The sequence below is a fragment of the Python bivittatus genome, unplaced genomic scaffold, assembly GCF_059951505.1.
Source record: "Python bivittatus isolate LINGU-HERP-01145 unplaced genomic scaffold, Pbiv_v1 ctg000590_np1212, whole genome shotgun sequence".
NCBI lineage: Eukaryota > Metazoa > Chordata > Lepidosauria > Squamata > Pythonidae > Python > Python bivittatus.
This window is the reverse complement of record NW_028277086.1, coordinates 7,788,676-7,803,189: the sequence shown is the minus strand read 5'-3', so window position 1 is coordinate 7,803,189 and position 14,514 is coordinate 7,788,676. Positions and strand designations below refer to the sequence as shown.

Below are 14,514 nucleotides of genomic sequence, written 5' to 3'. Positions count from 1 at the left end.
AGAGTTTAATATTTCCTAATTGATACTCTGGGTCAGTATGCAGTGCTCAATCTTCAGATTTATATTTTAAAGTAGCTGCTTGACATCATGAAATAGATTTCTTGCATGGTTTACTGTAAATGAGTAATTCCTCGTTTTACAAATGCACTGAAGATTTATTTATCCTGCTTTCCCTTAATAGCATACCTAGCTGAGTATTTCAGGCTGTTCTGTTGCTGCAGAAAGAACCCTTGTAATCATTAAATCATGACAGGATTTGGATTATATTGACCACTGTTCCATTAAACTGAAAACTAGATCTTTATATATGTTAACTATGGAGCACATTTCAAGCAATGATCGTTTCTAATAAAGTGAGGGAATTGTTGACAAGGCATTACTGATGTCTGGAGGGGTTTTTTTTTTTTTTTAAGTATTCTTGCTAATTGTCTGAGGCTGAATCTATACAATAAAGTTTAATAGCAGCAGCTCCGCTATTCCCTTCCCAGTAACTGTCATGGCTTTTTCAAAGAATTAGAGTTTGCAAATGCTGCTGAATTTTTGCTGTCCCCCTCTAATTCTCAAAGTCCTGTGGAGAAGCTACGTTAGCGATACCTAGACGATCGGTTAAGGCTGCCTTTCTGAAGCAGACATCTTCCAGTTTGGCTGGGCTTTTCTCCCACAGTTCCCAGCTAGCCTAGTCTCTGGGACTGCAATTCCCAGCCAGGCTAGCTAGCCCCAGTTTGGCAGAGGTTGCACTTGAAGCTGTGTGATTATTCAGACTTTACATCATTGATGACTATAAATGTTTCTGGCTGAGGCATCCATAGCTTTATTTCCTTAGTTGTGAGATCTGTGTATTGTCTCCATCCTGTTCGTTCCTTAGCTAGTTAAACATTCACGAGAGTCCCCTCTTTGTTAAACCAAACCAAACCAGGAGCTAACGAGCAAATGCATTTCTCCAAATAGCAACTTATGACATCTTAAGTCATCCAACCAAAGTATAACAATGTGCCAAAGTAATAACAATGAATTCAGGGTTTCAATCATTTTGGCGATCTCTGAGTGATGCTGTGAAGATGTTATTAGTCACTAGTGAAGAAATGGCCTAAGAATAAACAATTTTACGGAAACTGATCTCTCAAAATGGAACTTGATGTATGAATCAGAGGGAGACTAGTTGATGGCTACATCTCCCCGCTGACAGGTCTGGTTCCATAAAAGTTTAAGAGGAGCGTACAACTGTGTATCAGAATATTTCTAGGTATAATGATCTCAGTAAACAGTCTTTCTTGCCTATCAGAGATTGTCCCTCAATATGTTAGGGATATTGATAAGTCACTAGGTATCTGTTGTGGCATTCACTTTACCATTTTATATATGGGGTGGGTGGGAGGGTGATGTGTGTGTGTGTGTACACATATATACACACATATACATACATATATATGCATATATATGAAGTCTCCAAATTGAGTTTGTCTCCTAGGAGCTCCCTGGACATAGCCATATAGTTTTCTTGGTAACAGTATGGAAAAGCTTCAGCCTTTGTTTTTTTCTGGGAATGCTTCCTTGACTTCCCAGTCTGTCCTCAACCCTGGAATTCCCTAGAGGAGTTCCATTCAAGTGTTAACCAGACCCGATTCTACTAAGCTTCCCAACCAGTCAGAGTTTGAAGGGATGCTGTATTTCTACCTAGTGCTGTATGTAGAGATCCAATCTCCCTTGCCTGAGTCTTATTTTAATATTAATAATGTTTGTTAGGGTTGTCCAAAGCATTTGGGGGAGTGCTTCATGGAACAGGTGAAGCAGCCCTCTGAACTTGCTCCTCAGAGTGTTAAGACGCTGTGTCCTTTTGAATGTTTGGAGCGACCATATCTGTTCAAGCGGACTAGCTTGCTGCCTAAGTGGAACAGCTTGTTAGACTCCCCAAGTAGCTTACAGGCAATAAAAACCTAACAGTTGTAGCCGTCAGTCACTTTTTACACCTTTTCTGTTGACCCAAATTGTATACCCATTCTTGGTACAGTGACACCATATTTTCGATTCCTAGCATGGAGCTCAGCTCTTCCCAGCAGCCATTGAGTGGCTTGGAGTTTTCAGCGCTCTGCCCCAAGAACCTTTTTCTAGTTAATTTCCCAATTCATTCTCACCATTAAAGGCTTTTCCCCTCCAGTATGAAGCTCATATTTGGCATATATGCTCACATATAAGCCCATCCGTGGATAAGCCGGCTCTCAAATTTTTTACCAAAATACCATGGAAAATGTGCCACCCACAGATAAACCGACCTGTATTTTCCATGGTATTTTGATTAAAAAGTTAGAGGGTTGGCTTATCTGTGGATGGGCCTATATGTAAGTATGTATGGGAAATATGGGTATTTTTTAAAAGTATTACTGTATATACTTGCAGATAAGCCTATCCACAGATAAGCTGAACCTGACTTTTTGGGTGTATTTTGACACCTAAAATTCTCAGCTTATCCACAAATATATACGGTATACTTAATGTTTACTATGATGCCCATGTACACAGTTCAAAAATTTTTCTTTTTCAGGAACTCCATACAATGTCTTTTGTTTCAATCCCTTTGAATAATTCTGAATTTTTTGGGCATAGGGGCTGTCTAAAAGTATTACATAACATTGGAAGGAACGAATTTGCAACAATGGGTAGGTATTAAGTTCAGTATGTGAGTATTTAGACAAAGGGTAAAGAAGAAGACTATAGCAATATGATCAGTGTTTTTGGTATTCTTATGTCTGTAACGTAGTTTTGTTTTTTGTTTATTATCGTTATGCTTATCAATATGACATTGGATCATTCCTTCAGTGCTGTTGTAAAAGCACTTTTTGTTGATTAATTTAGCATCATTATTAAAAAAAAAAATCCCTGATTTATTCCATAAGAAGACATTAGCGTTCTGCCATGACAGCTAAGCTTGCTTAGAATTCTTAGATTATGTGACTGTCAAATGCTTCTTTGAAAATTTAGAAAAATGTAGCCCATGAGTATAAACCAGAATGAAATATTATATAATACTTGCCAGCTTTTTGAGTTTCTAAGAACTCTTTATCAAACCGGGCAGTTGATTTCCAGGAAGAGGAGTCAGAAGACAGGAAGAAAAAAAATGAGTTATTCAAAGTCTCCACAGTATGCAACATTCTTGGGTGAAATTCAAGAGAATTTCCAGATCTGCAGTGTCACTTTAGATACAGAGGTTAGATTTAGCTGAAATGGGGTTCTTCTAAAACCTTCTTTGTGGGGGAGGGGAGAGAGGAAATGGATCCTCTACCCCCTGGTTTCTGAAAATGCAAAGTTCAGCTGCTAAAGCCCATTTTCCTTGGGAATAACAGCAGAAGGGAGAAATCGACTCAGCAGTGGGTCTGGTCACAAGACCAGGCATAATTTAAGGTGTGGAGTCCTTGGGGTTCTCTGAGCTTGGTTGTTTTCTTGCAAACGGCTAGCCGGGTAACAAAACGTTTGCAAGAAAACAACCAAGCTCAGAGAACCCCAAGGACTCCACAATTCAACCCTGAGCTACACATATTCTCTTCTATTGGTAATTTAAGGTGTGCTAGGTAAGGTATGAATCAGAGCCAAACGAGGCAAGACCACCTAATAGAGATGGAGATAGAGCCTCCCAGCACAGGTGGTCCTTCTTTATAGGGTCCTGGTTATTAGGATTACACCTACAGTACCTTCAGAAACGTTTCACTATTGATTTCTAAAATCCAAAGGCTCCTCAACGATCTGTCCTAATCATTGAAATCAGTCAGTGCATCTCCTAATCCTTCGTATCTGTGGAACTTCTTCCACCTACCAGTATAAGAGGTATGATTTGAAGAGGGTAGTGCTAATGCTTTATCTCTGGGTAGCATTGGTTAAAAGAAACCAATACCAGTGAATGCAAATGGAATGACCCTAATTTGACTTCCTCTTGCTACGAGCTTGACCACTGCTGCTGATTTCCCTCCCTTCCCAACTTTGACAGTGAAGGCTCTGTTGAGGTCTTGGCTCAGCTTTCCCTAATCTGGTGCCTTCCAAATGTGTTGGGACTGCAACTGGCAGAATACATTGGAAGGGTGCCAGGATAGAGAAGAGCAACCTGACTGCCCGCCAATCCCAGGCGGGAGAGAATGTATTTTTAATCAACTTTACAGTGTGAGATTGTTGCACAGTTAGCAGCAGAGAAACAACAATCAATATTATTGGGGGAGAAAAAGATGCTTTAACTGTGTCTTTCTCCAGATCTTTCCTACATCAGAATTATTTTAACTCCATCTTTCCACCCTGATGTCTCCCTGGCCTCCCATCAGTGATCCTGAGCAGAATTACTGTTTCTGTGCTATTGCTGGCTACAAAGATATAGCTATCACGAGGCAGAGGGGAATCAATACTTCCATTAGTATAGGAAAAGAAGGGGCCAATAGAAGAAAATATCTGTAGCTCAGGGTTGAACTATAGAGTCCTTGGGGTTCTCTGAGCTTCGTTGTTTTCTTGCAGACGTTTCATTACCCGACTAGGTAACATCTTCAGTGCTAGAAGGGAGTGTAGTCAGGCAACGAAACGTCTGCAAGAAAACAACCCAGGTCAGAAAACACCAAGAACTCCAAAGAAGGGCCCCCATGATTCTGTGTAAAAACTCTTTGCCTTCCCAGCAGTTATACATGTTTATGTTAGATAATGGTCTAACACAGAGAGTTCCCTGAATTCAAACACTTACCCATTTGTGGATTAAGGGACCAAGAATTGCAGACTCCTGGTTACTCTGTGAGTAAACTGGGTTGGTTAATATTCATATTAAAATAGTTAGCAAAGTTTGGAAGTATCTTCTGTCATGTTTGTTTGTTGGTTTATTAAACCAATTTATATAGCCGCCCATCTCACCACAGGCAACTCTGGGCGGCGTACAACAAAGCTAAGAACAATCAATAAATACATTAAACATATAAAAAGCAAAATAAAACAGAATAAAAGGATGTTAAAAATAAGGGAGCCACCTCAATAATTCCCCTGGTCCCTGGGCTCCCAGGCCTGCTGGCACAACCAGATCTTGAGAGACCTCCAGAAGGTCAACAGTGACGAGGCCAACCTCACCTCAGGGGGGAGAAGATTCCACAGCACAGTGCCACAGCAGAAAAGGCCCACCACCTGGGGCCTGCCAAATGTAGCTCCCTAGGTGACGGAACCCATAATGTGCCCTCTCTGCTGGATCTGGTAGGATAGGCAGATAAAATAGGGGAGAGGTGATCCAGATAGCCCGGCCCCAGCACCTTGAATTGGACCTGGAAACAAACTGGTAACCAGTGCAGCTTGCAAAGCAGAGGTGTAACATGTGTTCTACTAGAAACACATGGAACTGCTCGTGCCGCTGCATTTTGCACCAGCTGAAGTTCCCAGATACTTTTCAAGGGCACCCCCATGTAGAGCGCATTGCAGTAATCTAACCGGGAGGTGACCAGGGCATGAGTGACCGTGAGTAGGTCCCTCTGGTCTAGGAATGGGCTCAACTGGTGCACAATACGAAGTTGTGCAAAGGCCCTCCTAGCCACAGCTGCCGCCACCTCTTTGAGCAGGAGTCATGAGTCCAGGAGGACCCCCAGATTGCGCACAGGGTCTTTTTGATGTTAGTGCTGGTTCCGTATTTTCTTCAACTGTGATATGTTTAGTCTACTTGAAAACCTTCTTAAAGCTCTTACTGGCCACATTGTGGGTTTTGGGATTGTATTTGCCGTCTTTTGAAAGTTCCAAGGTAGGATTGCAGATACTTTTATAAAACTGAAGTCAGCTCTGTTAACTACATTCTGTTTGGGCATGTCAATGACCATTACAGACAACTGGGTTTTTCACTGTGACTCATGTGCGGCTGTGTAGTACTCTCCCCAGAAACCTCTAGAGCAGGGGTTCCTAAACTTTTTGCCACCACACCTCCCTGTGGTGTAATCTTAAAGTACACACCTCCCCTAAAAACCCAAACACCAAATGAACACACATGAACAATGAAAACAATGCAATAAAACTTTGGGAAAGGAGGATATATTGGAACAAATATCACCTAGCCCAAATATCACCCATCACTTTGGGCCAGTCAGTGTTCTTAATGCCCACTCAGAAAGTGTCAAACCCTATTGCATGTTTCCATACCAATGGGAAAGGTTCTTCACACCTCCCCTGGACGCTGTCTGTACCTCCCCAAGGGAGGTGCACCTCACAGTTTGAGAAACCCTGCTCTAGAGATTGAAGAGAGCATTTTTGTGGGCTCCCAGCCCCGTGGTATAGATATCTGCCATGGCGTTCTTAATATTCTTTTCTTTGTCTGCCACAACAATTCTTTCAGATTTATTTTGAGAATTTCTCATTTCTAGTGACTTTCCCACATGCAACACTTAATTCATTTTTTGAAGAAACCTGTACCGAAACAGCAAGCTGCTGTGGTCTAACACCTCATGCCTGATCTGTGCCCTGATGGAGAATCTTTCCCGTTATCAGTTCCTCACCATATAAGCCAGAAAAAAGGAAACCATCTTGCCATTGGGCATTGCTGCAGAAGGAGTCTGACTTGGTGATTCCATAGACACAAACTTCTTTCCAACTCCCTTGGTCATCTCTCTGGACCTTCTTTCTTGTTGCTTCTATCATTATCTCACAAAACAGCAAAAACCTACAAAAACCTAAAGCAAACTTGGGTGCAGTAATTGCCCACCAAGAATCTAACTTACTGGACAGTTTCTCATACTCCAGGACAGTCAATCCAGTAGAAATTCTGCAGGCTTTCAAAAGGCAAAAAAAAAGAATAAATTCCACAGCTCTGAGTAATCTTTAAGTCCCTGGCTCCTTCTGAGCCAACTTGAAGAGCTGAAATAGTCTGTCCATTCAGGAAAGAACATGAATACTGCAGCTTACATCCCTGCTTCACTGCTATTTTTACCCTCTTCCATTTATCAAGAGGCCATTCAACCCTAAAGGGGACCATTTTCCCTCCTGAGATCACTTATTTTTAGGCTCTATCTCTGAGGGTCAGATCAGAGACAGATTGCTTTCTCCCCGCTCATCGCCATCTCTGCTGATTTCATCAAGTATCAGGAATGGCTTGCTTTGCCCCAGACTGTCAGTACCATCTCTGTCCATTCCCAGTACAGATGCCCATTTTCAGTGTCAAGACCTTGCCCTTCTCTGACTCTGTCGTGAGATATTTTGTGAGATAATAGGGAAGATGTTTTGTGGATCAGTGGAAATTTCATCCATACCTCATGTTTTCCTTGCATTTTATTGTGATGCTTACTCTTACCCTCACCACTCACAAAATAGTCTTCAAGTTTGGTCCTTAATCCCAGCCCCCTGGACATTCCTCTCTTATCAGTTAAGTGAATAATCTCTTTGTCAATTGACATTGAGGTCTTAACCAACTAGAGTGGGGGGGGGATGCAAGTTTAATAAATAACACCACCAACAACAATGGATTCTAAAAGTAAAAGCTATCTAGTTGCTATTTTCTTCAATATATTTTGTTAAAAGAAGCTCAGGGAGAATCTTGTATTATGTTGAAGCAGGCTGTGATGAGCTTGAAAGCTGCCTGAATGACCACTCCCCCCCCCCCCCCCGTCTCTCTAAACTCATACAACTCACCTTTCTCTCCATTCAGATAGTTATTTTTGATTCTAGCGATTTGGTCCAGATATGAATTCCATGGAAATGGGCCCCAAAACTCTCTTGTAAGCTCATAGGTTTCCAAGGAGGGTAAAAACTTATGCGGGTCTTCAGATGATAACTCAAGGAAACATATAACTAGTTATTCTATGGAACTAATCTGTTAGTAGATTTGTTGCTGCCCCAGTGTCTTTGTTGAGATAGAGGGGCATTAGAATATTGTAATTTGCTCTTGCCACCTGCAAAGAAGGCTGAAGCCAAGAAGAATTCTTAATAGTCTTTTCTCTTACTGGCTTTGAAGACTTGTTTGCTGTGAGTGAGTGGATAGATACTGTAGATGGATAATTCCTTCAATAACAATATTAAATAAATAGATAAATAAATGGTGGGAAAAGAAGAACATTGGAGCCAGGGAAGCAAAACACAGAAACAGTTGATTATGGAATCAGTTCTTGTTCATGTCAAACTCTCCTTGTAGTAAGGACTTCTTGGCTGCCAGAAGGCAAAGACCGTTGAATCCAGATGAGCTTTACTTGGGAAGAGTTCCACCACTTGAGTGCCATAGTTGTAAAGGCCCTATTCCATGTGCTTCCTCAGTACCCCTCTAAAAATGTTTCTGAAGATCTGATTTTGAAGCCCATCGCTGGTGATGGGACAGCCTCTTTGACCGTTACTATTCCCCACCTTTCCAATTTGTCTTTAAAAATGTGCAGGGTTTTTAAAAAGAAACGTTTGACATGTCTGAAAACTAGCCCGCAGGTGTCTTGCTTTGGAAGGATAACTTGTCAGTGTCCACCTTGAAGCCTTGTCAGGGTGGAAGGGGCTTTTCTTCCAAATTGGTGGAGCCATTTTGGTCAAGCGTCCCGAACAACCGACAGCGCTCTGTTGCTCAGGAGGGTTTCCAAATGACCGTTCTGGAAAGAGGAGAAGGGGGAGATAGAAAAGCCTGCTTTTGAAATCTTTGAGCTCACCATTCACCAAGTCTAATCCTTTATCTGCTTTTCGTTGAAATGGATTAAGTTAATGGAGTTTGTTATTTTTGACTGAATTGGAGCTCCAGATTTTTGTTTTCAGATTCCTATGAATTTATTTGTGCCTTTATCAATTCTGTTCTTATGTACTTTTCTCGTACCTTAGAACTTTTTAATGCAGAGAAAGCTTTCAGCAGAAAAAAGCACTAACATTATGGTAATAATTTTTTCTATGTTCCTTCTTTTTCTCCTCCTCGGTAGCAGTAAAATTTACAACCTAATGTGCTTCTTTATTTTGCAGAAATAGCCAAATGCTGTTTTCAGCAGCATTTTTCATACCAGGCACGAATCTTTAAGTCAAGCTTACAGCTTCTCAGCACTGTGGGTAGATACTTTATTGGTTTTATTGTTGCTTATTTTGTCTTTCAGTTCAACTTTGTGGGGAAACTTTTGGGCCCACGTGGCAATTCTCTGAAGCGCTTGCAAGAAGAGACATTGACAAAAATGTCAATATTGGGAAAAGGATCCATGAGGGACAAAGCAAAGGTAAAATTGCTAGCTGAGGATCATTAGTGTACGCTGTACTGCTGTGTGTGTCTTTCTTTACCAATCCTAGTGTAGCCTGGGGAGAATTAAAGCAAACACAATTCAAGGTGCATGTAATGACCTCTCTCCATTTGCATTCTGCATGCATTTTGCTCTTCCCACCATGTATTCCTTGCTTCGGAGAAAATCCAGTTTTTGTACGTCCTCTGTGGACAGTTATGGAACGTACTGGTGACTGCCCAAGCCAGCCTCCAACTTCTTCCTTGTTAATGCCTAGCCATATGCAAAATCCATACCACTGTGTTACAGGCATTTGAATCCTTATGTCACTTCAGTGGCTGCCGTTCCCGTTGGTATGGAAACATGCAACAGGGTTTGACACTTTCTGAGTGGGCATTGCAGAGGAGAAAAGAGGAAGAAAGGGGTGACAATTGGCAAGCATGTCTATCCTCCTTTCTGATTTGGGCTGGTAGAAAGAGAAGAAGCCAGTGTATCTTTGTGAGTTTGTAACATGAAATATATTAAAATACAGAATCAGAATGACCAGAGAGTGTGTTGCTTGAGGAGAGGGAGACCTTCCCAGTAGATGGCAAGTTAGCTTGCTGATTGATTGATTGATTGATTGATTGATTGAATTTCCATGCTGCTGAAGTCAAAATCAACTCTCGTGGTTGAAAACATAGAACACAATACAGTCCAGAGTAAAAGAATACATAGAATAAAACAGTAAATCAGTATTGTAATTTTAAAGCCATGGCACCAAATGCATGGCATTAGTAATAACCATTAGATATCAAATGTCCTATCTCCACAGCAACAACCCTGTGAGGTGAGTTGGGCTGAAGGAGAGTGACTGGCCCAAAGTCACCCAGCCGGCTTTCGTTCCATAGACTTCTGAAGCAGAGCCCTGGTTTAAAGAAACACCACCCTACAATAGGGCTTCTATTATTGGTTCTTCTACTGCATAGAACAGCCTTCCCATCATCATAAATGACAATATAAGGAACAGGGCTGAAAAGACAGCCCTACAGCCTGCATGGGGCAATTCAGTTTTAAAGGAGTGTGTGTCTTGGGGTAAGGCCATTTGCACTTTTGGTAAAAGATAAAAAACGCAATGTATCTTATGTTATTTGTAATCTCCCACCTATTCATTAACACAAATAGCACAGTTGGTCCTTTTAATATATTTAGTAACTGCATGATCAATATAGTAAGCATTCCCCATAGATGACTTGGATTGAGTTGAAACCCAAGAGCACATTGGCTGCCCTACCTTACTTCTCTTTGTTTTAGGTTATATTTAAAAAAAAAAAAAGGGATGAAAGGCAAGTGATTAAATCCAGCAATTGGTATCCCATGCGAAGGGGGAGGAATGCAATATGCATGACTTAGAGTCACTCTTAGAGTACTTTAAGCGAGTGATTGTTGTTTATGTATAAACCATTTTTCTGCAATCTAATGCCCATCAGGTGGGCTGGATCTCCGTATCTTCAGATGCATTTGGTAGATGCCAACTTATGAATGACTAGTAAAAGGTAACATAAGGAGAAAAGCTTATTTATGTCTTTTTTATAATCCTAATTTGCCTTGGAATATTGTCATTCTTAATTATGTTTATAGACCGTCAAATCCTAAGGGAGTCTTGGCAGCATGCAGATTAAATAAACAATATATACACAGCTAAAGTAAAAGATCCACAAGCTGATAAAAAACATAGAGCAAAGTTAAATTAACCAAACGCAGATGGGGTCAGTGTTCTCTGGAAGAGCTCTGTTTTGAGCAGCTTCTGGAAGACATGGTGGGAGCCAACTAGATGTTCACTGGGAGACTGTTCCAAACAATTGATGCAGCCACTGAAAAGCACTCCTGTTGAGCTTCTCCCCCCCCCCCCAAAAAAAGGGGGGCAAGTGGATCAAACTGGCTGGGCTGATTCCAGAGGAGAATGTGGTTCTGCAGAGAACTGGATGCTGAACTACGAGGGCTTTGTAGGTTGGCAATAGAACTTTAAATTGCACCCCCTCCTTTCTCTGGGGATTTTCTTTATCCAAATGTCATGCAATGATGGGGGCTTTAACTTGCCCAGTCTTCAGCATTATCACTGGGGGTATATTCTTCATGGAATTCAAGAGATCAAATTCAAACCATTTGGGGCACAGTGAGAAAGCTGTTAATGTCGCTTCTCTGATATCTTGGTTGAGGATAGATTTTTCTTTTCCCAGTCAAAATTCTGTTACATTTCCAGCATTTAAGACTGCAAGGCATATTTGGGACAGGTATAATTTGGACTCTTGTTCCAATGATAACTAATCTGGAGTAATTCCAATCTAAACATTGCAGGTGTGTGTGTTTTATTTTGGAGTTTGTCGACTAATAAGGGTATTAGCACTTTAGACTAGCTTGTTGCCAGTCAAACTTTTTAAGCACTAGAGATATTGCAAGAGAAGTTTGGATGTGCTAAGACTTTGGAGTGGCAGTGTAGTCAATTAAAACATATTTTAATTGTACAGTTTAGTCCAGATGCATTAGCATTGTCTAAAATTATTGAATTGCTGCTAGCATTGAAATGTGTTCTGGATTATGCCAAATCTCCTGTATTTTTTATAGACAGTTAAAGATGTGGATATTGTTTTTTTACAAGGACTTTGGAATAAAGAGTTGGAATAACTGATAGGAACAAACTAAGGGTTCAGAGTTTTAAAGAATGTTAAGTATGTATCTGAATGATTTTAAAATTAGACTTAATTTTAACAGTAACATCTTTTTTATGTTTATTGGACACCTTAGAGAATGCTTAGAAAAAGCTGGCGGTTAGTTTTGTTAGCCAGAAACTTTAAGTGATGGAGGATATACGTTCATGCAGTCTCTGGGCAAGTCCGTTATTAACCTGTTTGTTCCAATACCACAAGTTTGTTAATACAGTTTTGGAAAGAGTAAGAAAATTGAAAAGTGTTAATCTGATGTTGAAGAATATATTGGAAATGTGGATATGAAGAACTTTGGATTTATTGAGCATGTAGAGTAGCAAAGATAATTATTTTGCTGCAGTGGAAATATGGCCTTGCCCCAGACTTACAACCTTGGGCTGATGATTCGTGTTCCGTTTCCACTCATGAACTGACGTTCTACCTACATAATGGAAAAGACTCATCAGTGGCATTCAGTGAGGTCAGGGTTTAATGCTGTGTTTAAAAACTGAGCTGTTATGTGTTTTTTCTCTTTCTCTCTCCCTTTCTTTATTGTTTTCTCCCCCCACCCATCTGTTTTCTCTTTCCCTTTTTTATATCTTTTTTTTCCCCTTGTACTTCTGTATGTAAACCAAGTACATAAATAAGCCTCAGACTTGTATAGACTGGGGTTGGTGAACATGGTAAAGATAAGGAGATAGATACCATTTAGGTTATGAGTAGACAAGCTGTCCATAGCTCTTGATTATTTCAAACCCTGCTCTTCTAGGTCTTCCGTTGTGTAGATTGAAAATTCTGAGCAAAGCAGACCAGGATTCTAAATTCCTCTTAAGGTGGCTGGGAAGTTCAGCTAAAATGCATTTAAAATGACCTTTGCACTTACCTGTTGTCTGAACCAGTGGGACTGTCTGTGGTCCTCTTTTTCACTTTACCTGACAGTCACACGTTAGCATACAGTGACTTTATTATAGTTTTAATGTGCAGTTTTATCTTTCAAACCTGGATGCTCTTCAGACAGTCTAGTAAGATCTGTAAGGATTGTTTACTAGGTGGTTTGTTTATTTATTTATTTCAGTGCTTTGTTCAGTCTTAAATTATTCAGTATATCAGGGCTTGTATTGTTTCCCAAGAGAGACTATTAGAGTCTAATAGCTCTCAGCGTTAAAAAGGATTTTGTGAAAGCTGGCTTAGCTTTTTCCAGATTAAATTTATTACTTGCAGCTCCTACTCATTCTGTTTGTGGACTTCGCTAAATTACTTAAAAGTAAAGAATTCTCTTCATCTTTCAAAAACCTCCTTCATTAGTTGCAAGTAAAACAGCACTGGAATACAGATCGTGGGACTGAACACTTTCTAGCTTGATGCCATAACGAACGAAGGAACGAAAGGAGAAAAAAGCTAAAAAACTAATATGGGCAGAGACTTTATATCTTTCCTTTTACCCATTTTGGTTACAAGCTTCAAACAGCCAGTTATGATGTCTTAACTTCCTCAATTTACATGTGCTAATCAACTAATCCCATTACTTTTGCTGTAAACTTTACAACAAAAAGATTATTGCCCATAAGTTGTGGTTGATTGACATTCCTAAGTAACTGGTAATCACAACTCATACCAAGAGCAAGCGCAAGAACTTTTGAAGAGATGTCAAATGTCTGTCTGTGGACCTGTTTGGAAAAAGAGATGCTAGTGTAGAGTATTTTTAATACACCCTAACTAGAACAATGAGAAAGGAGCACTTCAGAACAAACATAGACTACAGAAGTTAGGGAGGCCATCGTGGATATCAGGAGCTTCTGAAGTATTTGGGGGTGGGGAATGCAACCTTTCATGTCCTTAGCACCCCCATCTTTAGTCATATTGGTCTGTGCTTCTAGTTTTGCTTTGTTTTTCCCAACGTGCACCTACTTATCTTAATATGCAAGCAGTCTTTTATCTAATTCTGTGCTATATGCCTGAACATTTAATAAAATAAACACAGTGGCCCACCCAGGTGCAGTGGAAAATGGAAGGGATAAGATGAAATGGCAAAATAGAGGAAGTAGAGCAGAAATAGAACACTTGGTGAGTGAAAAGTATTATGATGAAAACTTACAACAAACTTACGGTATATGTTACAGGTTGGTGGTGCTTAGCAGTCTTGAAGAAAAACATCAAATAATGTCATGGATTTGTTGGGTAGGCAGTAAGAGTGGCATCTTTTGGTGTGACCAGGACAGGGGTGAATGAGAATGGAGGCTGCCTATCTTTATTAATGCTCGCACTAAAATACTTCGCTGACTGACAGCTCTAGTGGGCAACAGAATTCTGTTCAGCCTTCATTTCAAGAAAGTCTAGAAGATAGAATTGGTATTTTTTTCTTCAGATTTCCAAGGTATTTCCTGTTGTTTAGGCATTGGCAGTGGGTGGGTGGATGTTTGAGCAAATAAGCAGCTTTTAACTGAGTATCCAAAGTATACCTATTTCTAAGAGCATAGCAGGTTTTTGAGCAGTTCCACAAGGCTGTCACTTCTTTAGAAGATGTGGAACTCCATCTTGTTCCACCCCAGTTACAAGAGCAGCGGTGCAAAATCCAACATGTTTTTAAGTAAGAGACAGACCGTTGTAGATAGCCTGGTACTTGAGGGATTCTTTTCTTCCTCACCTCCACGATGGCTCCGAGTCAGTGGGACAGTCAGTAT

The 14,514-nt window shown here is 40.4% G+C and overlaps 1 protein-coding gene across 3 annotated transcripts in view; it reads left to right on the top strand.

Moving 5' to 3' along the window:
- KHDRBS3 (KH RNA binding domain containing, signal transduction associated 3) overlaps window positions 1–14,514 on the top strand; it is a 95,201-nt gene that overhangs the window by 38,578 nt on the left and 42,109 nt on the right. For all 3 annotated transcript variants that reach the window (XR_015797552.1, XM_088148943.1, XM_088148944.1), the window contains exon 3: window positions 9,033–9,149. Coding sequence is in view for 2 of the 3 variants with exons in the window: in XM_088148943.1 (XP_088005069.1) it covers window positions 9,033–9,149 (117 nt within the window). In the remaining variant the exon portion in view is untranslated. The remainder of the gene's footprint in view (window positions 1–9,032; window positions 9,150–14,514) is intronic.